Source organism: Balaenoptera musculus, chromosome 13 (assembly GCF_009873245.2).
Source record: "Balaenoptera musculus isolate JJ_BM4_2016_0621 chromosome 13, mBalMus1.pri.v3, whole genome shotgun sequence".
Classification (NCBI taxonomy): domain Eukaryota; kingdom Metazoa; phylum Chordata; class Mammalia; order Artiodactyla; family Balaenopteridae; genus Balaenoptera; species Balaenoptera musculus.
The window spans coordinates 24,985,660-25,009,700 of NC_045797.1; the positions used below are offsets into that span (position 1 = coordinate 24,985,660).

General features: G+C 37.8%; 1 protein-coding gene across 4 annotated transcripts in view; it reads left to right on the forward strand.

Moving 5' to 3' along the window:
- The first annotated feature begins 2,079 nt into the window (after nt 1–2,079).
- The window catches only part of GCFC2 (GC-rich sequence DNA-binding factor 2), a 72,028-nt gene continuing 50,066 nt past the window's right edge, over nt 2,080–24,041 (forward strand). For all 4 annotated transcript variants that reach the window (XR_005022431.1, XM_036873525.1, XM_036873526.1 and 1 more), the window contains exons 1-3: nt 2,080–2,424; nt 6,724–6,849; nt 23,031–23,252. Coding sequence is in view for 3 of the 4 variants with exons in the window: in XM_036873525.1 (XP_036729420.1) it covers nt 2,154–2,424; nt 6,724–6,849; nt 23,031–23,252 (619 nt within the window). In the remaining variant the exon portion in view is untranslated. The remainder of the gene's footprint in view (nt 2,425–6,723; nt 6,850–23,030; nt 23,253–24,041) is intronic.

The window sequence follows — 24,041 nt, forward strand, 5'->3', positions numbered from 1 at the left end:
AGTTGTTATGGAAAACAGTATGGAAGTTCCTCAAAAATTTAAAAATAAAACTACCATATGATCCAGCTGACCCACTTCTGGGTATTTATCCAAAAGAATTGAAATCAGGATCTTGAAGACATATTTGCACTCCCACATTTATTGCAACACTCTTCACAATAGCCAAGGTATGGAAACCACCTAAATGTCTATTGTCCAATGAATGGATAAAGAAAATGTGGTATATAGAGACAATGGAATATCATTCAGCATTAAAAAAGGAAGGAAATCCCACTATATGTGACAAAATGGATGAGCTTTGAGGACATTATGCTAAGTCACAGAAGGGTAAATACTGCATGATTCCACTTACATGAGGTACCTAAAATAGCCAAACTCACAGAAGCAAAAAGGAGAATGGTGATTGCCAGGGGCAGGGAGGAGGAGGAGGAATGGGGAGTTAAAGTACAACAGGTAAAAAGTTTTGGTTAAAAGGAAAAAGTTCTAGAGATCTGCTGTACAACATTGTGTTTATAATTAACAATACTGTACTGTACACTTAAAAATTTGTTAAGAGTGCAGATCTTACGTTAAGTATTTTGAGCATCATTTTTTTTTAAAGTAATTTCCAACAAGCCAAACTGTAGGGCTAATTTGGCTAATAGCACCTGACCACCGGGAGCATGACCCCCATGTATATCATGATCCTTTGGGCCCAGGACAAGGGACCATCATAGTAAGTGCTCAAAAATAGATACTGAAAAAATGAAAACAAAATTAGGTCCATACTTTTGTGGATGTATTTCCACAATAAGTTTTTAATTCCCAAAGGAGAGAGTGATAACTTATTAATACGACTTCTCAAAATTTGTTCTCTGAGAAAATCTGATGTAGGTTTGGCTTAAAAATGAAAATATATCCATTACTTATAACAAAAGAGAATTAAAAGTAGCTCTATTATGAGAAAGGAGGCAATTTCCAAAAGATTGACACGATCCTTCTGTAAATAGCACATTTCTCACTAGAGGGAGCTCAGAACCCACTGATCAATGGCTAGAGAAGCAGAATAAAACGTCACTTCACTAGGGGATAAACGATTTCCAAAAGCTGGGAATATTTCATATACCAATTTTCTTTCAATTATTAACCTCTGCAATTTTAAATTATATAAAAGATGAATAATGCAAAGTTTCCTAATAACCAGTTGATTAATTTAATAAGCTAGTATTGTAAATAAGTATAGTGGGGGCAAGTAAGATATATGGCATTATTCATGCCCTCTTGGGGGAAGAAACTCCTCGTATTCATGAGAAAGAGCAAATAATATAAAGTAATGATGATTATGGGTACCTAAAAAGGTTTCTTGCTCTCTTGTTGCTCTTTACCTGTTTCTAAAGGTAATTTTGTGGGGCTGTCCTTCTTATCTCTGTGCTTCTTTTTAAATAACATCCCCATATTTCAAATACATTTTTTTTTCTTATGGACCAACGTATTTAACCAGGTTCGATTGAAGCCGTGATGCTTGGAAGCAATCATTTGATTTTTGCTTATTTGTGCACCTATCATTTATGTTCAGATTTTACTGTGTAGATTTTACTGTTTAGCTTTCAGAGACAATCTCAAACACACACACACCTGCGGTTTTTTTGCTTGTTTTTTATCTGTTTTAATTCTTGGTTGGAGAGAGAACTTCACTCCAGAAAGCAGAAGAGCAGATCCAGTCCCAGTCCAGGATGTGGGCATAACGCCTGATTCCCAGATAGGGTTTGCACAGGGAGAGCCTGTGAGTGCAGCTTTCCGTGGAACTCACCTCCGGAAGTCAGCGAGATTCTCTGAGACCATGTGCACAAGCTGGGCTTGCAAAATAAAGACAACGCTCTACATGCCCAGACCTCAGCCCTGGGCACCGAACTCGGTCGAACAGATCGAAGGAAGCAAAGCACGCATGCGCATGGCGAAGCTCTAGTCGAAGACGCGCGGGTCGGGCGCACGCATGCGCATGGCGAAGCTCGAGTCGAAGACGCGCGGGTCGGGCGCACGCATGCGCATGGCGAAGCTCGAGTCGAAGACGCGCGGGTCGGGCGCACGCATGCGGCAGAGAGGCGGGAGGCGGGAGCGCGCGCCTGGGTGGCTGCTGTAGCCCTGGGTTAGCCAGAGCAGGAAGTGAACGTGCTATGGCTCACAGGCCGAAGAGGACTTTCCGGCAGCGCCGAGCGGACTCTAGTGACAGCGACAGCACCCAGGAGCCATTTGCTGAACCCGGGGCGCCGCGGGAGCATGCAGACCTGGGCCCTGCGGAGGAAGGGCTGCCGTCTGGAGGAGGCCGCGCACAAGCGGCGGAACTACCACGCCGGGCCTGGGGTCGGAGCCGCGGCCGGGTCTGGGCCAGTTCCCGGCACGCCGCGAGAGCGGCTCCGCGCTTGGACCGAGGCTCGGACGTCCCAGGTGACGCGGGGCAGCAGGGTGGGTGCCCGGGTCGGGGTGTGGGGAGGATGGGGAAAGAGCCCGCGGGGTTCTCTAAAGGTTTCTACAACCCTTTGCCAACCACGAACAACGCTGAATCGCGGAGATACCTGCCTGCGAACACTGGCCTGCTGCCTGCATCTCCGTATTGGGCCCCTTGGGGGAGTAGAAATAATACTGCAAGGTTTGGGCTTGTCCGTGTTTGCACTGTCAGATAAACCCTCACCAATTATATATAGCTTTAGTGCTGCACTTTATGCTTATGAAGAACCTAAATCATCACAGAAGAGTTTAAAAATTCCTGATACTCCTAGGTAGGTGAAGGTACTTTCTGTCCCCAATTCTTTTCCTCGAAAACAAGCAAAACGATACACTAGAAAAATTTAGGTGACAGGCTTTGGGACATTTTCTTTTGCGTTTTGTTTTTTAATCGGTTATTTAAAGAAAAGATAAAAATAGCAATATATGCCACTAACAACAGATTGGTGACCCTGTAGAGTACCAATAATGGTGTTAAATACAATGTAGTAATTTTGAAGTACCTTTGCGTTCTTAAAAATAGAATTCAAGCAGCATAAACTTGTTTACATAAGATGTGTTCTAGTTTGAATTGGAGTTTAATAATAATATAGTTAAAAATAAAACTATATAGTTAGGAAAAGTTAGAAATAAAAACACAGGAACAAGGACTTGGAAGGAACTTGTATAAGTACGGTCTTGAAGTTTAAATACATTAACTTCTGACTCAGACACACATAAAAATATTTGAGATTATGTTTCATTCTAAAAGGAACTTCTAAAAAAATTCAATAGTGAAGCTCGTAGTAAAGGCCCTAAAAGCAACCAGCTTCTCCAGATAAGTGACACTTTTTACCTACTTCTGTCTGCAAACCATGTTTCTCCAGGATGCCTAACACTCAAGTTTAATGAACTGAGGTAATCCCTGGCCTGTTGACATGAGTAGAATCTCCAATTTGTCACCTGTGGATGATGCCACCAATAGAATGATGATTCAGCATTTCTGGCTTGTCACAGGATGAAATAACCATGTAGAAAACAAGCCTATGTTGCTAATGATATGTTACATAATTTATTGTTATTTCCAAGACAGTATACATGGTATAATTTCAATAAATAAAAAAGTATCTGTAAAAAAAATAATATAGTTTTTGGTTAGTCTTGAGGTAAAAAAATTTTCTCCCCACTATTTTTAGTCCAAGTGATTTTGGTGATTTCTTAGTCATTGTTATAATCACCTGTTTATCTGAAGTTCTGATGACTTTTAAAATATTTTTTGCTTTATGTAAGAGTCATCTGGTTAAACTTTAGTGGGGGGGCCAGGAGTTGCCTCTTCTCTTGCCTTCTAAAACAGTGAAACAGTGGTTCTCAAACTTTTTGGTCTTAAGAGTACCCTTTTGGTCTTAAAGGTATACCCTTTATACTCTTAAGAATAATTAAGGATCCTAAAGAGCTTTTGTTTCTGTGGATTATATCTATAATATTTACCATCTTAGGAATTAAGATAAATTTTTATTAATTCTTTTTTTAAATTAACTCATATGTAGGGATAAGAAACATTTTTATGAAAAATAACTGTTTTCTGAAAAATAGTAAGAGTGACGTTTTCAATTTGCAAATCTCTTTAATGTCTGGCTTAATGGAAGACAGCTGAATTCTCACAGATATTTCTGCATTCAGTCTATTGAAATATGTTGTTTTGTTTGAATGTGTGAAGAAAACCACAGATAGATGATTAGGAGTACTTAAGAGCCTTTTTAGTTCATTGAAGGTGTTCTGCTTTAATATTACAACGAAGCTCAAAAAGTAGTAAGTTCTTAAAGGTTAGTTTGCAATGTGTGTCGACTGAAGAAAATGCACAACGTGAAAGTTTGTGAGTTAAGTTTTATTTGGGGCAAAATGAGAACTATAGCCCAGGAGACAGCGTTTCAGGTAGCTTTGAGAAACTGCTCCACAGAGGCAGGGGAGAGGTCAGTGTTACATATGATATTAGTGAAGAGGGGTTTGTGGGGTCAAACACACATTTTGGCAGAGGCTTGCTGCTAGTCATGAGGAGCAGACGTCACCATTAATGATTTTAGTGCTTTTCGAGATATGAGGAGATGTAAGGATTGGGCTCATAAAATCTTCTGAAAATATCTGTCTGAAGGCCTGTTCTGCCAGTTTTTCCCAAAGCACAGAGTACCTCATTCCTCATCTCTGTCCTGAACTCCTTTCAGGGTGTGTTGAAAATCAGCAGCTACAGCAGTTTGTGACTTAATCCTTGTAGATGCAGAAGGCAGGTGCCAATTTTTAGTTGGCACGAGAACGCTGAAACCATATCAGTCAGTTTTTTTGTACTCCACTAGATTAAAATCTGTCGGTGTGTTTTGCACTTTGAATGGCTCTTTTACCCATGCATGATTGGTAACATCATGCATTGACTCTTTGGAAAGTAGTGGTTCACCGAGTTGCAGTTCTTGCAAGTGTTGGTACAATTTATCACAATGTCAAAAAAAACCTCTCTTAATGCTACTACTAACATCATCAGTCTTTAAGTATTGGAAAGCTATCAAGTTCACAGTAGAGGGTATGTTTTCCCAAAATTATAGACTTGACTTGAAATCTCTAATTCTTGAAGTGATAGGCACAACTTTGGTCGTTTTTAAGAAAATGTTTGTCAGATACCCGTGTCTGAATAACTAGAGTTTGTCTGTCATTCTTTCAAGTAGAAAGGTTTTCCTCCTCGAAGACAGTGGTTAAGTTCAACTTGCAGCTCATCACACAAGTGCTTTTCCTTGAGGCAACCATTGCATTTCAGTATGTGCCAGAAGTGCTTTATGCATGCTTCCAGTTTGATCCACAGAATATTAAAAAGATATGTACTCAGGGCCAAAATTTAATAAAATTAAATTTTTATTGCTTCATTAAGGACAATAAGTGAAACTGACTATTTTTCTTGCTAGTACAAGGTGGCAAAGAATACAGTGGATGCTTCTGCACATTGGTATCACTGTTATGATTCATACTAAAAGATTAGCAGTTTTACCTACCAACGGAGTAAAAAGGGCAAGTAACATGTTAATGTTGTGATGAAAGTAGTTTGGCTTTTCCCTCAGACCGGCTGAAAGGGTCTGAGGGACCTCCAAGGGTTGATGGATCATACTCTGAGAACCACTGCTCTGGTGTAACTTTACTTCACTTTAAGAAGATGTAGGAGTTGTCATAAATAGCAGTAGCTAAGAAAAATGTAAGCTACAGCTATATTCCTTGTCTTTTACACTTGATCTTAGCCAAAAGGCCAAGAAGCAATATATTACTTTGTCTTTTAATTCTTGATTTTACTCCAGCTTTTTTGAAATTTATATAGGTTTTCTAATTAAGGAACGTTCTTAGTATAAGAGTACTTATTTATGTAATCTTAAATCTTAAGGTTATTCACAACTATTACAAAATATTTGTGAACTAACAAGTCCTTTTTTGTCAATAATACCATAAATTCCTTTACACTTTGCTCATTGGATTCTCACAATACCTCTGTGGGTGTTCTCTCTTAATGCTGTTTTTGTTTAATAGATTAATTGACTGTGTCCTTTCCAGAATCACACAATGGAAATAGATCCATGATTTGGTTTGAGGCTACAGTACTCATTATAGTACTTCTTACCACCAGCCATTGAAATGTAACTTAGTATTTATATTACAAGAGCCTAAATTCCAGAGTTGGATGAAATTAGATTGAAAGCCCAGCTTCTCCATTTAGTAACTTTGTGACATTGGACATGTTATTTAGCCTTTCCAATCCTTAGTGTTCTCATCAGTAATAGCATTTACTTTATAGAGTTGTGAATGTTAAATGAAATAAATCTTGTAAAACAGACTTCAGTATGTCTAGCACATAGGAAATGTACGTTAAGTATTCTTTTCTTTTTCTACTTATTCACTATCACTATTTTTCTTTTTTCATTTAAATATTCTTTCGCTTTTTGTCATTTTCTTTTTTCTCTTATGTTCCCTTTCCTCTTTTTGTTTCATTCTTTAATGAAGGGACTATTTTACTAGTTAAGTAGATAACACAAATAGGATACATCCTTGTACATTTATTAGACCATCCATTGATTTCAGAAAGAATGGAAGTTAGAGAAAGATCTGCATATCTACTTTAAATATGTGGAGTAAAATTAAAACACCATATTTTACATATGCCATGTATTTTTCATAATTTCAATTATTGATTGCAACATCTTGACTCTTTCTTGTTATATTCAAAAAACATCCTGTTAGAATCCAGAGCGGTTGATCTTTCAACAGACGAAGAGGATGGAACACATCGTTCTTCAGAAAGTAAAGATGATCAGAGTTCATCTTCCAATAGCTCTAGCTCGCTGGAAGAAGAGTTTACATCACTAGGTTGGTAACTTCTGAATTTTGTTTAAGAACTTTATTTCTAATATTAGTATTTTTCTATAGCAGTGATTTTTTTAAGTTTAATTTTCTTTTTTTATACTGCAGGTTCTTATTAGTTATCTGTTTTATACATATTAGTGTATATATGTCAATCCCAATCTCCCAATTCATCCCACCCCCCACCACCCCACTTTCCCCCCTTGGTGTCCTTGCGTTTGTTCTCTACGTCTGTGTCACTGTTTTCCTTGCAAACTGGTTCATCTGTACCATTTTTCTAGATTCCACATATATGCATTAATATACAATATTTGTTTTTCTCTTTCTGACTTACATCGCTCTGTATGACAGTCTCTAGGTCCATCCAAATCTCTACAAATGACCCAGTTTCGTTCCTTTTTATGGCTAATGTTCCACTGTATATTGTACCACATCTTCTTTATCCATTCGTCTGTCGATGGGCATTTAGGTTGCTTCCATGACCTGGCTATTGTACATAGTGCTGCAGTGAACACTGGGGTGCATGTGTCTTTTTGAATTATGGTTTTCTCTGGGTATATGCCCAGTAGTGAGATTGCTGGGTCATATGGTAATTCTATATTTAGTTTTTGAAGGAACCTCCATATTGTTCTCCATAGTGGCTGTATCAATTTACATTCCCACCAACAGTACGAGAGTGTTGCTGTTTCTCCACACCCTCTCCAGCATGTGTTGTTTGTAGATTTTCTGATGATGCCCATTGTAACTGGCGTGAGGTGACACCTCATTGTAGTTTTGATTTGCATTTCTCTAATAATTAGTGATGTTGAGCAGCTTTTCATGTGCCTCTTGGCCATCTGTATGTCTTCTTTGGAGAAATGTCTATTTACGTCTTCTACCATTTTTTGATTGGGTTCTTTGTTTTTTTTAATATTGAGCTGCATGAACTGTTTATGTGTTTTGGAGATTAATCCTTTGTCCGTTGATTTGTCTGCAAATATTTTCTCCCATTCTGAGGGCTGTCTTTTCATCTTGTTTACAGTTTCCTTTGCTGTGCAGAAGCTTTTTTATTTATTTATTTTAATTAATTTATTTATCTATTTATTTTTGGGTGTGTTGGGTCTTCGTTTCTGTGTGAGGGCTTTCTCTCGTTGCGGCGAGCGGGGGCCACTCTTCATCGCGGTGCGTGGGCCTCTCACTGTCGCGGCCTCTCTTGTTGCGGAGCACAGGCTCCAGACGCGCAGGCTCAGTAGTTGTGGCTCACGGGCCTAGTTGCTCCGCGGCATGTGGGATCTTCCCAGACCAGGGCTCAGACCCGTGTCCCCTGCATTGGCAGGCAGATTCTCAACTGCTGCGCCACCAGGGAAGCCCCTGCAAAAGCTTTTAAGTTTCATTAGGTCCCATTTGTTTATTTTTATTTTTATTTCCATTACTCTAGGAGGTGGATCAAAAAAGATCTTGCCGTGATTTATGTCAAAGAGTGTTCGTTCTATGTTTTCCTCTAAGAGTTTCCCGTCTTACATTAGGTCTTTAATCCGTTTTGAGTTTATTTTTGTGTGTGGTGTTAGGGAGTGTTCTAATTTCATTTTTCTACATGTAGCTGTCCAGTTTTCCCAGCACCGCTCATTAAAGAGACTGTCTTTTCTCTATTGCATATCCTTGCCTCCTTTGTCATAGATTAGTTGACCATAGGTGCATAGGTTTATCTCTGGGCTTTCTATCCTGTTCCATTATTCTGTATTTCTGTTTTTGTGCCAGAAACATATTGTCTTGATTACTGTAGCTTTGTAGTATAGTCTGAAGTCAGGGAGTCTGATTCCTCCAGCTCCGTTTTTTTCCCTCAAGATTGCTTTGGCTATTCGGGGTCTTTTGTGTCTCCATACAAATTTTCAGATTTTTTGTTTTAGTTCTATAAAAAATGCTATTGGTAATTTGATAGGGATTGCATTGAATCTGTAGATTGCTTTGGGTAGTATAGTCATTTTTCACAATATTGGTTCTTCCAATCCAAAATCATGGTATATCTCTCCATCCGTTTGTGTCATCTTCGATTTCTTTCATCAGTGTCTTATAGTTTTCTGAGTACAGGCCTTTTACCTCCTTAGGTAGGTTTATTCCTAGATATTCTATTCTTTTTGTTGCAATGGTGAATGGGATTATTTCCTTAATTTCTCTTTCTGATCTTTTGTTGTTAGTTTATAAAAATGCAAGCGATTTCTCTGCATTCATTTTGTATCCTGCAACTTTGCCAAATTCATTGATTAGCTCCAGTAGTTTTCTGGTGGCATCTTTAGGATTCTCTATGTATAGTATCATGTCATCTGCAAACAGTGACAGTTTTACTACTTCTTTTCCAATTTGGATTCCTTTTATTTCTTTTTCTTTTCTGATTGCCATGACTAGGATTTCCAAAACTATGTTGAATAATAGTGGTGAGAGTGGACATCCTTGTCTCGTTCCTGATCTTAGAGGAAATGCTTTCAGTTTTTCACCATTGAGAATGATGATTGCTGTGGGTTTGTCGTATATGGCCTTTATTATGTTGAGGTAGGTTCCCTCTATGCCCACTTTCTGGAGAGTTTTTATCATAAATGGGTGTTGAATTTTGTCAGAAGCTTTTTCTGCAGCTATTAAGATGATCATATGGTTTTTATTCTTCAGTTTGTTAATGTGGTGTATCACATTGGTTGATTTGCATATATTGAAGAATCCTTGCATCCCTGGGGTAAATCCCACTTGGTCATGGTGTATGATCCTTTTAATGTGTCGTTGGATTCTGTTTGCTAGTATTTTGTTGAGGAGATTTGCCTCTGTATTCATCAGTGATATTGGTCTGTAATTTTCTTTTTTTGTAGTATCTTTGTCTGGTTTTCGTATCAGGGTGATTGTAGCCTCGTAGAATGAGTTTGGGAGTATTCCTTCCTCTACAATTTTTTGGAAGAGTTTGAGAAGGATGGGTTAGGGTTAGGGTTAGGGTTCTTCTCTAAATGTTTGCTAGAATTCACCTGCGAAGCCATCTGGTCCTGGACTTTTGTTTGTTGGAAGATTTTTAGTCACAGTTTCCATTTCATTACTTGTGATTGGTGTGTTCATATTTTCTGTTTCTTCCTGGTTCAGTCTTGGAAGGTTATACCTTTCTAAGAATTTGTCCATTTCTTTCAGGTTGTCCATTTTATTGGCATGCTTTGTATTTCTGTGGTGTCCATTGTAACTTCTCCTTTTTCATTTCTAATTTTATTGATTTGAGTCCTCTCCCTCTTTTTCTTGATGAGTCTAGCTAAAGGTTTATCAATTTTATCTTCTCAAAGAACCACCTTTTAGTTTTATTGATCTTTGCTATTGTTTTTTTTTGTTTCTATTTCATTTATTTCTGCTGTGATCTTTATGATTTCTTTCATTCTACTAACTTTGGGTTTTGTTTGTTCTTCTTTCTCTAGTTCTTTTAAGTGTAAAGTTAGATTGTTTGGAATTTTTTTTGTTTCTTGAGGTAGGATTTTATTGCTGTAAACTTCCCACCTAGAACTGCTTTTGCTGTATTCCAGAGGTTTTGGAACGTCATGTTTTCATTGTCATTTTTCTCTAGGTATTTTTGATTTCTTCTTTGATTCCTTCAGTGATCCCTTGGTTATTTAATAACATATTGTTTAGCGTCCATGTGTTTGTGTTTTTTACGTTTTTTTTCCTGTAATTTATTTCTTATCTCATAGCGTTGTGGTCAGAAAAGATTCTTGATATGATTTCCGTTTTCTTAAATTTACCAAGGCTTGATTTGTGACCGAAGATGTGATCTATCCTGGAGAATGTTCCGTGCGCACTTGAGAAGAAAGTGTAATCTGCTGTTTTTGGATGGAATGTCCTATAAATATCAATTAAATCTATCTAGTCTATTGTGTCATTTAAAGCTTGTGTTTCCTCATTAATTTTCTGTCTGGATGATCTGTCCATTGGTGTACATGAGGTGTTAAAGTCCCCCACGATTATTGTGTGGCTGTCGATTTCCTCTTTTATAGCTGTTAGCTTTTGCATTATGTATTGAGGTGCTCCCATGTTGGGTGTATATATGTTTATAATTGTTATGTCTTCTTCTTGGATTGATCCCTTGATCATTATGTAGTGTCCTTCCTTGTGGCTCGTAACATTCTTTATTTTAAAGTCTATTTTATTTGAAATGAGTATTGCTACTGCAGCTTCTTTTGATTTCCATTCACATGGAATATCTTTTTCCATCCCTTCACTTTCAGTGTGTATGTGTCCCGAGGACTGAAGTAGGTCTCTTGTGGACATCATATATTTGGATCTTGTTTTTGTATCCATACAGCAAGCCTGTGTCTTTTGGTAGGAGCATTTAATCCATTCACATTTAAGGTAATTATCGATATGTATGTTACTATTACCATTTTCTTACTGGTTTTGAGTTTGTTTTCATAGGTCCTTTTCTTCTCTTGTGTTTCACACTTAGAGAAGTTCCTTTAGCATTTGTTGTAGAGCTGGTTTGGTGGTGCTGAATTCTCTTAGCTTTTGCTTGTCAGTAAAGCTTTTGATTTCTTCTTTGAATCTGAATGAGATCTTTGCAGGTAGAGTAGTCTTGGTTGTAGGTTCTTCCCTTTCATCACTTTGAATATATCGTGTCCCTCCCTTCTGGCTTGTACAGTTTCTGCTGAGAAATCAGCTGTTAACCCTATGGGAGCTTCCTTGTATGTTGTCATTTTTGCCTTGTTGCTTTTAATAATTTTTCTTTGTCTTTAATTTTTTTCAGTTTGATTACTACGCGTCTTGGCGTGTTTCTCCTTGGGTTTATCCTGCCTGGGACTCTCTGCACTTCCTGGACTTGGGTGGCTATTTCCTTTCCCATGTTAGGGAAGTTTTCGACTATAATCTCTTCAGATATTTTCTCAGGTTCTTTCTCTCTCTCTTCTCCTTCTGGGACCCATATGAGGTGAATGTTGGTGAGTTTAATGTTGTCCCAGAGGTCTCTTAGGTTGTCTTCATTTCTTTTCATTCTTTTTTCTTTAGTCTGTTCCGCAGCAGTGAATTCCACCATTCTGTCTTCCAGGTCACTTATCCGTTCTTCTGCCTCAGTTATTCTGCTATTGATTCCTTCTAGTGTAGTTTTCATTTCAGTTATTGTATTGTTCATGTCTGTTTTTTCTTTAATTATTCAAGGTGTTTGTTCTTTTAGTTCTTCTAGGTCTTTGTTAAACATTTTTTGCATTTTCTTGATCTTTGTCTCCATTCTTTTTCCGAGGCCCTGGATCATCTTCACTATCATTATTCTGAATTCTTTTTCTGGAAGGTTGCCTATCTCCACTTCATTTAGTTGTTTTTCTGGGGTTTTATCTTGATCCTTCATCTGGTACATAGTCCTCTTCCTTTTCCTTTTGTCTCTCTGTGAATGTGGTTTTCGTTCCACAGGCTGCAGGATTGTAGTTCTTCTTCCTTCTGCTGTCTGTCCTTTGGTGGATGAGGCTATCTAAGAGGCTTGTGCAAGCTTCCTGATGGGAAGGACTGGTGGTGGGCAGAGCTCAGTAAAACTTTAATCCGCTTGTCTGCTTATGGGTGGGGCTGAGTTCCCTCCCTGTTAGTTGTTTGACCTGAGGTGACCCAGCACTGGAGGCTACAGTCTCTTTGGTGGGGCTAATGGCAGACTACGGAAGGGCTCATGCCAAGGAGTACTTCCCAGAACTTCTGCTGCCAGTGTCCTTGTCCCCGTGGTGAGTCACAGCCACCCCCTACCTCTGCAGGAGACCCTCCAACACTAGTAGGTAGGTCTGGTTCAGTCCCCTATGGGGTCACTGCTCCTTCACCCTGGGTCCTGATGTGCACGCTACTTTGTGTGTGCCCTCCAAGAGTGGGGTCTCTGTTTCCCCCAGTCCTGTCAAAGTCCTGCAGTCAAATCCCGCTAGCCTTCAAAGTCTGATTCCCTGGGAATTCCTCCTCCTGTTGCCGGACCTCCAGGTTGAGAAGCCTGACGTGGGGCTCAGAACCTTCACTCCAGTAGGTGGACTTCTGTGGTATAATTGTTCTCCAGTTTGTGAGTCACCCACCCAGTGGTTATGGGATTTGATTTTATTGTGATTGTGCCCCACCTCCCGTCTCATTGTGGCTTCTCCTTTGTCTTTTGATGTGGTTTATCTTTTTTGGTGAGTTCCAGTGTCTTCCTGTCATGATTGTTCAGCAGTTAGTTGTGATTCTGGTGCTCTCATAAGAGGGAGTGAGCGCACGTCCTTGTACTCCACCATCTTGAACCAATCTCCTATACCAGTGATTCTTATTATTAATAAACTCTAGCGAAGTGTGGGGCAAATAAGTCATTACTAATGATTGTCAAGGGACCAAAATTGGCTGCTCGGTTCCATTACATAACATGGCCACGGTCAGATGGCTTATAAGAGGCAGAGCTAGGATTCCAACCCAGGGAATCTGCTCCAGAGCCTAGGTTCTTAACCACTGTGCTATACTGGGTGATTCATGGCAGTATCTAAAAATGGTAAGAATTTGTCTGTGAGGATGTTTCAGGTATAGGATGTAGCATATATAAAACCCTAGGGAAGATAACATAGCACGTGCAGAGAACTAAAATGTAGTTGTTGGACTGAAAATACTTGGTTTAAGTTTAATAAAGAAGAACAAAAAGCAGAGGGACTGACTGGAGTCAGATAATACAGGGTTTTAAGGGAACTACTGAAAATTTTATGCAAATAGATGACATGACCATTTTTGTGTTTTAGAAAGATAAATCCAGTTCTGGGGTTGGCAGATTACCACCTGTGGACCAAATGTGGGCCACTGTCTGCTTTTGTGAATGAAATTTTATTAAAGCCATGCTCATTCAATTATGTATTGTCGTTGGCTGCTTTTGCACTACTATGGCAGAGCTGAGAAGTTGTAACAGAGACTTTATGGCCCAAAAAGCCAGAAATATTTATTGGCCTTCTACTCTAGCTCAGGGGTTCTTAACTTGTCTTGTGCTGTGGACTCTTTTCAGTCTCATGAAGCCTAAGACCCCTTCTGAGGAAAACAAAGTAAAATGTATAGCTTTATAAAGGAAACATTAATTTGAAGTATAATTGTTAAAATATTTTTTTAAAGATTTGTAGTATAGTAGTAAGTGCTTTATTAACATGTGAAGTAACAGGATCCAGAAGCTCTTCTAATTTTTTTTCTTAAACAAGTTCACTAAACTACAGAAGTAATTAGTGATGAAGCCAGTATTAAGAATTGAAGCCTAGTAGACAAGTGAAGCTTTGTCTAGACACTAGGTACAGTGCTGTCCAATAAAACTTTCTGTGAAGGTTCTGTATCTTCACAGTCCAGTACATTAGCCACTAGCCACATGTATCTATAGAGTTCTTGAAATGTGGCTAGTGTGACTAAGGAACTGGACTTTTAATTTACTTAAATTTAAATAGTCACATATGGCTGGTGGTTACAGTACTGAACAGTGGTGCTGTAGAAGATGGCAGATTAGACAGTGTAAGGCAGTAATTGTAAAGTGTAGGTAGCATTGGGAACCTAAGGAGAAAATGCAGTGTTTGGAAATATGTAGGATAGTTTTAAATTATCATAGTGCCTGAGGTGTTGCTGGCATGTAGTGCCCTGAGGGCAAGAGATGATACAGATAAAGAATGTGGGACAGTTTACCAAGGTGAAGAATTGTCCCTCCTCTGATGCCCCTTTGAGAAACACTGATTGAAAGATGAAAACTTGTCCTGTAAGGAACACTTTGTGGTTTTTTTTTTTTTCTTTTTTTCTGGAGAGGAAAAGAGTAAGAGGGAATGAGATAAGTTTAAGGACTGGTATGTAGAAGATGGAGTGCATTTATTTTTTTGTTCAGATGATAGAACTATTAGAATGATCCAGTACTGGAATATTGGCCTTGAGATGTGCACTGTTGCAGAGACTGCTTATCAATTGGGCATGATATTAACCTTTATTCTTTTTTTTTTAAATTGAAGTATAGTTGATTTACAATATTGTATTAGTTTCAGGTGTACAGCAAACTGATTCAGTTATATATATACTTTTCAGATTATTTTCCATTATAGGTTATTATAAGATATTGAATATAGTTCCCTGTGCTGTACAGTAGGTCCTTGTTGTTTATCTCTTTTATGTATAGTAGTTTGTATCTATTAATCCCATACTCCTAATTTATCCCTCCCCCACACCCTTTCCCCTCTGGTAAACATAAGTTTTTTCCTATGTCTGTGAGTCTGTTTTTGTTCTGTTCTTGCCTCCTTTGTCATAGATTAATTGACAGTAGTTGTGTGTATTTATTTCTAGGCTCTCTATTGTTTTCCATTGATCTATATATCTTCTTTTGTGCTAATACCATGCTGTTTTGATTACTGTAGCTCTATAGGACTGTCTGAAGTCCAGGAGAGTTATGCTTCCAGCTTTCTTCTTTCTCCTCAGGATTGCTTTGGCAATTCTGCGTATTTTGTGGTTCCTTATAAATTTTAGGATTATTTGTTCTAGTTCTGTGAAAAATATCATGGGCAATTTGATAGGGATTGCATTAAATCTGTAGATTGCCTTGTATGGCCATTTTAACAATATTAATTCTTCCAATCCAAGAGCAGGTGATATCTTTCCATTTCTTTGAATCATCATCAATTTCCTGTATCACTGTTTTATGTATAGTTCTTAGCATATAGGTCTTTCACCTCCTTAGTTAGGTTTCTTCCTAGGATTTTTTTTTTTTTTTTGGAATTTTTTTTTTTGACGTGATTTTAAATGGGTTTGTTTTTTTACTTTCTCTTTCTGATATTTCATTGTTAAAGAAATGCAACAGATTTCTGTATATTAATCTTGTATCCTAGCTATCTTGCTGAATTTATTTATTCTAATAGTTTTTATGTGGAATCTTTATGGTTTTCTGTATAGAGTATCATGTCATCTATGTATAATGACAGTTTTATCTCTTATGTTCCAGTTTGGATACATTTTATTTCTTGTCTGATTGCTGTGTCTAGGGCTGCCAAAACTATGTTGAATAGAAGTGGTAAGATATTTGTCTTTCTCTGTGTGACTGACTTCATTTAGTATGATAATCTCCAGGTCCATCCATGTTGCTGCAAATGGCATTATTTCATTCTTTTCGATAAATATCACAAATATCATATGATATCACTTATATGCGGAATCTAAAAAAAATGATACAAATGAACTTATTTACAAAACAGAGTCACAGACTTAGAGAATGAACTTATGGTTACCAGGGGGGAAGGGTGGGAGGGAGGGATAGATTGGGAGTTTGGGATTGACATGTACACACTGCTATATTTAAAATAGATAACCAACAAAGACCTACTGAGTAGCACAGGGAACTCTGCTCAATGCTCTGTAATAACCTAAATGGGAAAAAAATTTGAAAAAGAATAGATACATGTATATGTATAACTGAATTATTTTGCTGTATACCTGAAATTAACACAACATTGTTAATCAACTATACTCCAGTATAAAATAATAAATAAATAAATAAGAGACACAATTCTTATTTGCATTCCTTGTAGAAAAATCAAGTACACATAGCACCGTTGCCTAGAATCATTACATTTCTTTAAAATGTAAGCAGAATTAAATCTCTCATGATTATTTTATGAGATGGTAATATATTTTTCTCCTTTGACCCATGTACTTGGTAATGTATTGGAATAAATTCTGGAATGTATACTGACTAAGAAAAAAAAAAGTGGTAAGAGTGGCATCCTTGTTCAGAATTTAGTGGGAAGGCATTCAGCTTTTCACCATTGAGTATTATATAGGCTGTGGGTCTGTCATAAATAGCTTTTATTATGTTGAGATATGTTCCTTCTGTACCCACTTTGGTGAGAGTTTTTATAATGAATGGATGTTGAAGTTTGTCAGATGCTTTTTTATGCATCTATTGAGACAGTCATGTGATTCTGGGCTTTCCTTTTGTCAATGTGGTGTATCACATTGATTGATTTGTGTATGTTGAACCATCCTTGTGACCCTGGAATGAATCCAGCCTGATCATGGTATATAATCTTTTTTATGTATTCTTGGATTTGATTTGCTATTTTGTTGAGGATTTTTGCATTGATATTCATCAAAGATTTTGGCCTATAATTTTCTTTTTTTTTGTAGTGTCTTTGTCTGGTTTTGGTAGCAGGGTGATGGTGGCTTCATAGAATGAATTTGGGAGTGTTCCCTCATCTTCAGTCTTTTGGAAGAGTTTGAGAAGGATAAGGATAAGTTCCTCATTGTATGTTTGGTAGAATTCCCCTGTGAAGCCGTCAGGCCCTGGGCTTTTGTTTGTAGGGAGTTTTTTTATTACCAGTTCTATTTCACTTCTAGTGATCAGTCTGTTCAAAGTATCTATATCTTCTTGATTCAGTTTTGGCAGACTGTATGTTTCTAGAAACTTGTTCATCTTTCTTGGTTGTCCAATTTGTTGGCATATAATTGTTCATAGTATTCTCTTATGATTTTTTGTATTTCTGTGGTATCAGTGTTATTTCTCCTCTTCCATTTCTTATTTTATTTATTTGGCTCCTCTCTCTTTTCTTCTTGGTGAGCCTGGCTAGAGGTTTGTCGATTTTGTTTATCTTTTCAAAAAACCAGCTCTTGGTTTTATTGATCTTTTCTATTGTTTTTTTGATCTCTATTTTATTTATGTCCTCTCTGATCTTTATTATTTCCTTCCTTCTGCTGACTTTGGGTTTTGTTTGTTCTTTTTCTGATTCTTTTAAGTGGTAGGTTAGGTTGTTTATTTGAGAATTTTCTTGTTTCTTGAGGAAGGATTGTATCACTATCAACTTCCCTCCTAGAACTGCTTTGCTGTACCCCATAGATTTTATATGGTTGTGTTTTCATTGTCATTTGTCTTGAGGTATTTTCTGACTTCTTTTATTTCATTGTTGATGCATTGGTTTTTTATTAGTGTGTTGTTTAGTCTCCATGTGTTTGTTCTTTTCCCATTTTTCTGTCTGTGGTTGATTTCTACTTTCATACCAGTATGGTCAGAAATGCTTAAAATACTTTCTATACTCTTAAATTTTTTGAGGCTTGTTTTGTGCCCCAGTATGTGGTTAACCCTACTGAATGTTCCATGTGCACTTGAAAAGAATGTGTATTCTGCTTTTTTTGTTTGTAGTGTCCTGTAGAAATCAATTAAGTCCAACTGGTCTGTTGTGTCATTTAGGTCCTCTGTTGCCTTATTGATTTGCTCTCTGGAAGGTCTGTCCATTGATGTCAGTGGGGTATTAAAGTCTCCCACTATTACTGTATTCCTGTCAATTTCTCCCTTTGTGCCTGTTAGTATTTGCTTTATATACTTAGGTGCTCCTATATTGGGTACATATATGTTAATGAGTGTAACACCCTCTTCTTGTATTGATCCCTTTATCATTATATAATATCCTTCTTTGTCTTTATGGCCTTTGTTTTAAAGTCTGTTTTGTCTGATATGAGTATTGCTACCATCACTTTCTCATCGTTTCCATTTGCATGGAATATCTTTTTCCATCCCCTCATTTTCTATCTGTGTGTGTCTTCCACCCTGATGTGAGTCTCTGGTAGGCATCATATTATGGGTTCTTGTTTTCTTATGCAACCTGCCCCTCTGTGTCTTTTAATCAGAGCATTTGGTCCATTGACATTGAAAGTAATTATTGATAGGTATGTATTTGTTGCCATCTTAAACCTTGTTTTCCAGTTATTTTTGTAGTTCTTTTCTGTTTCTTCTTTTTGTTTTTCCTTTTGTAGTTTGATGGTTTTCTTTTATATTATGCTTGAGTTCCTTTCTTTTTGGTTTTTGTGAATCGATTGTATGTTTTAAATTCGTGGTTACCATGGGGTTCAAGTATGTTGACCCATAACTATACTTGCTTTAAAGTGATAGTCATACAAGTTCAAACACATTGTAAAAAAAAATCTACATCTTTAGAGTCCCCCTCCCTCACAGTTTTTTATTTTGATGTCATATTTTACATCTTCATGCTTATTCTTTTGCTGTTCATTGTAGTTATAATTGCTTTTACAAAAATATTTTTAATTATTGTTTTTAAATCTATGTACCAGCTTGTTTAAGTGGTCTTCAATCCTTTTATATATTGGCTTTCCCATTGTGATTTTCCCTTACCTATAGATTCTTGTTTCTCTTTTATTTAGAGAAGACCTTTCAATATTTCTTCTAGGGTAGGTTTAGTAATACTGAATTCTTTTAGTTTTTGCTTGTCTGAGAAATTCTTTCTCTCTCCTTCTATTCTAAATGATAATCTTGCTGGGTAGAGTATCCTAGGTTGCAGGGTTTTCCCTTTCAGGACTTTGAATATATCATGCCACTCCCTTCTGGCCTGCAGAGTTTCTGCAGAGAAATCAATTGATAGCCTTATGGTGGTTCCCTTGTAATTAACTCTTTGTTTTTCTCTTGCTACCTTTAGAATCCTCTCTTTAACTTTTGCCATTTTAATTATGATGTATCTTGGTGTGGGTCACTTTGTGTTCATCTTGTTTGGGACCCTCTGTGCTTCCTGTGCCTGGATATCTGTTTCTTTCTTCAAGGTTTGGGATGTTTTCAGCCATAATTTCTTCAAATATAATTTCAATCCCCTTTTCTCTCTCTTCTCCTTATGGAACCTCTATTATGCATAGTTTGGCATGCTTTATATTATTGCATAGTTCTTATATGTTATCTTCATATTCTGTTCATTTGTCTTTCTGTCTGTTGTTCTGATTGAGTGATTTCCATTATTCTGTCTTCCAGATCACTTACATGTTCTGTGTTATTTAGTCTGCTATTCATTGCTTCTAGATTGGTTTTTATCTCAGCAGTTGAGTTGTCTAATTTTGATTTGGTTCATCTTCATAGTTTCTAGTTCCTTGTTACAGTGCTCTGCATTTCTATTGATAACCTTTCTTAATTCCTTTAGCATTTTTATTACCTTCTTTTTGAACTCAAGGTCTAGTAGACTGGTGAGATTTGTTTCAGAAATTATTTGTTCTTTCAGGGGATTTCTCTTGTTCTTTTAATTAAGAGTAGTTCCTCTGCTTTTTCATTTTACTTAACTTTCTCTCTGTGAATTTAGGAGAAACATTTATCTACTGTGGTCTTGAAGGGGTGTTTTTATGTGGGAGCATCCCTGTGTAGACTGTGTGAGTCAAATATTTTTGGTGTGTGGGCTGGTTTTGATGTGGGTGCCAGCCACTTCTTTCCTTAGCATTTGCTGGCCATTAACCCCTTGATAGGGGGTGTGATTGGTGTTGAAGGGTCTAGAACCTGGGCTCTATGGTGGGCAGGACCTCCTCTTTGATCTGAGGCTATCACAGCTCTGTTGAGGGTGGGGACTGCTCCACAACTGTTGGAGTAGAAGCCCTGAAGTTTGTGTTTGATGAAACTTCATTGCCCTTGAGTGCATGCCCTGCCCCAAAGGAGGCGACTGTTGGTGCACGTGGGGCCTGTATGGTCACACTGAACCCATGCACTGCCTAGGCAGGAATCTGCAGTTCCTCTCAGACTCAGTGCAGTGTTGTGTCCCTTTCTCTGTTGTGTTCATTCCAGACCTAGTGGTAGGCTCTTTTGTGGAGTGGGCTGTGGCTGGAGGCTGCGGCGCTGTGGCTGCAGGATCAAGGTGGTTGTGCTGCTGCCTGGGCTGCCTCTGTGGCACACCTCTCCCAGGACCTGTCCACCCCAATTCCAGCTCCAAGCTGAGGTGTGTAGTGGGCAGGGCTGGAGCACTCCCACCGGCAGATGAACCACTGCATGCCGCTGCCCAGGACCTTTCCACCGAACCTCAATGCCCAGCCACTGTGCATTTCTGTGATACCACCTGGTGTGCTCACTGACAAAGTGTGCCACAGCTGGACCCACCCCTCCCTGTGTACATTGACAGTGGGCTCCATGGTACAGCCTGGACCACACCCCAGGCCATCAGGGCCGTCTCCACTGTCTCCACGCAGGTAAATGGAGTCCTCTCCCACATCCTGTCTGCCCAAGATTCAGCACTTAACGTGTTTGTGGTCCCACTTGGCGCATGCTTCGGATTGGGAAGTGAGGTGAGGCTTGGGAAGTGCAGCAAGGCATCAGCCACCAGCACTGGTCCCATTCCATCCTGATTGTTAGGAAGCCAGCATGCCTGCACTCCTCACAAGTGTAGTCTAGGCTTCCCCAGCCCCTCTGTCTGTCCCAGCAGATTTCCCAGCTGGCAGGGGGCTCCCCAGGCAAGGGTCTGCCCGTGTGGACCTTCTCTCCTTTACAGATCTCTCCCAGGCACACAGATCCTTTCGCTTTTTTTTTTTTTTTTTTTTCCTGTCCTACCCAGTTACATGGAGATCCTTCTTGCAGCTTTGGTTATGTGGGAGATCTGCCTGTTTCCAGTTGGTTTTCTATGGGAATTATTCCACATGTAGATGTATTTTTGATGTGTTCATGGGGAGAGGTGAGCTCCTACTCTGCCATCTTGATCCCCCTCGTAACCTCTACTCTTCAGATAGGATGATGTATGTGAAAATTATTTATGAATTATAAATCTACAAAAACATGATGTTTTTATTATTATAAAGCAATATGCTAATATTATTAATTCATCTCATGTCTGACCAACATCTGCTATGTGCTATGTGGGAACCCTTGAGCTAGGTGTTAGATATAGACAGGACAGGATGGAATACTCTTCTCTTCCTTGAACTTGTATTTCTTTATTGTAGTTTGAGAGAGGATTAGCTTTATGTAACACTAGTATTTCACTAGTGAGTCCATTGCTTGTGATTTATTAATTAAACCCCAACAAATCACTTGCCGGTGAATTGCTTCAAGTATTTCTGTTTCTGTATTCATACACTTGAATATTTGAACCTAAGTGCATCATCTTAACTCTGGTGACCCATTAAAATCCCCTAGAGGGATATAAAAACATACTGCTGCTCAACTCCACCTCAGATCAACTGCATTTAGATCCCGTGTTTTGGATGGGAGCCTAGTTATCAGATTATCAACCTTCCCAGGTGATTCTAATGCATATAGCCAGGGTCAAGAAATGCTGGCATTATCCTGAGTGTTTTGGGAGGATGAAGAGACACCTTACCTGCATCATTTTCCTGGTACTATTCTACAAAAATTTCTAGTCTATAAAAAATAAATCACTTATTTGATATTCCTTGTTTTTAAGGAGCGTATGTTGCTTTCTAGGGCTCATCACTTACTGCTTCATAATTAATTCAAGCACTACTTGTTTTCCTTAGTTCTAGTGTCAAGTATATTGATCTATAATTTCTGAAATCTCTCTGTCTCTTTCAAAAATCAGAGTATTTGTGTATCTCCTGGCATATGGCATCTTTTCTATTTATTTCTCAAAGGATTTGGACCAATTTGTGGGAAAGGTTAGAAAATTTTCCTCAGTGGCTTGGTATCCCTAATTAATATCTTGAAGTGCTTGAAACAATGATTTCTCTTGCTATTTTGTTTACCTTAGTATTTTGCTTAAGAAACCATTTGTTTCCAGAGTGTAAAGATAAATTTAAGCTTAGATCATGCATGAAGAAACTTGTTTTGAGTTAGAAGAGTCTATATGAATGAAGTTTGTACTGAATAAAATGAAGAAAAAATAAAACAAGCCTCTATTAAAAGATGTTGTCCCTTAAATATTTTAAACCTGGTAAATTACCTGATTATTTCTTTTATACTTTTTAACTTATGTTTATTCATGTGAGAATCGCCACAGGACCTTGGAGGCTGATTTGAATGTGTGCTGTGTTTTAGTCTGTTTCTCACTCCCTATGTGCCTGGATGCCCAAAGGCGAGGGGCAGGTCATAGTAGAATGTCCCTGTTACTTTATAAGGCAGACTGCTCTACCACTTATCATTCTACCCTCCATGCTCCAAGAGTAACTCCATGCTCAGCCCTCTCCACATCCCTACCCTGATAATCTCAGAGCTTCTGTTAATGAGAAGTAGTTAGCCCTCAACAAAAAGTCAGCAACAACACCTGATGAAGAAAAGAGATAAAAGATAAATTGGAGTCATTTCAATATTTTCTGATACTTCTAGATTTGTTTCATTTCTTTAATTTATAGTTAATCTCTATCAAAATAATTATCTTCTATTGATACAAATTTTGAGTCATTATTCATATCAAAATAGTGAAAAAATTGGAAAAACAGTGTTCTTTTCCTTTAAATATGAGGAATATTTCTTTCTGTTGGTATTTTGTTTTCAATGTCCTCCTCTTTGTTTCTTTCAGTAAATATCCCTGATGCAGCTTTTATTCAGGCGGCCTACCGAAAATGTGAATTGGCCAGGGCCCAAGAGGACTATATTTCTTTGGATGTAAAACATGCCTTCACCATCTCTGGTATGAGGAAAAACACTGAATATCCTGAGAGTGAGCCTGATGATCATGAAAATATAATACCATTTACCCCGAAGCTTCAAACACTTAGACAAAAGATGGCTGAAGAAACAGGTACATATTTAATTTATTTATAATAAATGAACATTAAGGCATTTTTCCTTAGAATATAATATTATGATAAAAATATCCATAAAAACATAATGTAGTGTCTCCTGTTCTAAAGGTTATTTATTTTTTTAATACCAATTTACTTACTGACATCATGGCTTCTAAAATACATGTCTGTATCAAAATGTTATCAAAGGGTACGTGCAATAATAATGTTTACTGTTATCTGATCTCCACTTGATCTTTCTTGGCAGGTTAAAAAATTTGTAGAGTTTCTTATTTTTGATATTGAAAACTTTCATTGTCACCTTTATAAGATTTTTTTTTAACATGGAAACATCGGTAGGATTTTGGTGTCATGTGTTAAAATCTTCCCTGCTCTAGTAAAAAGTTTTCCTCAACCAATAATCCTTAGGTATCAAAGAACTATTTTCACATTTCTCATTTATAAACAATAATGTTTTACTAAGTTTTTGTCATTTCAAATAATACTATTTCAGAATGAGACTCTTGGTTCCTATTAACCCAGAAGTTATTTTTGCATGTTTAGATTCTCAGGTAGAATTGAGAATCTCTGATAAAACCAAATGTTGCATTTTTTCCAAGCTTTTTTATATGTGAGACCATGATGTTTTGAGTGAGACAGTTTGGTGATAAATGCAGATTCTGAAGTCAGATTGCTAGATTCAGGTCCTAGGTTCAACACAGTCCTTAGATATAGGACTGTGTTATGTAACATGCTGATATCTGAGTTTCTTTGTTTATAAAGAGAGAGTGAATTATGAATTGTGA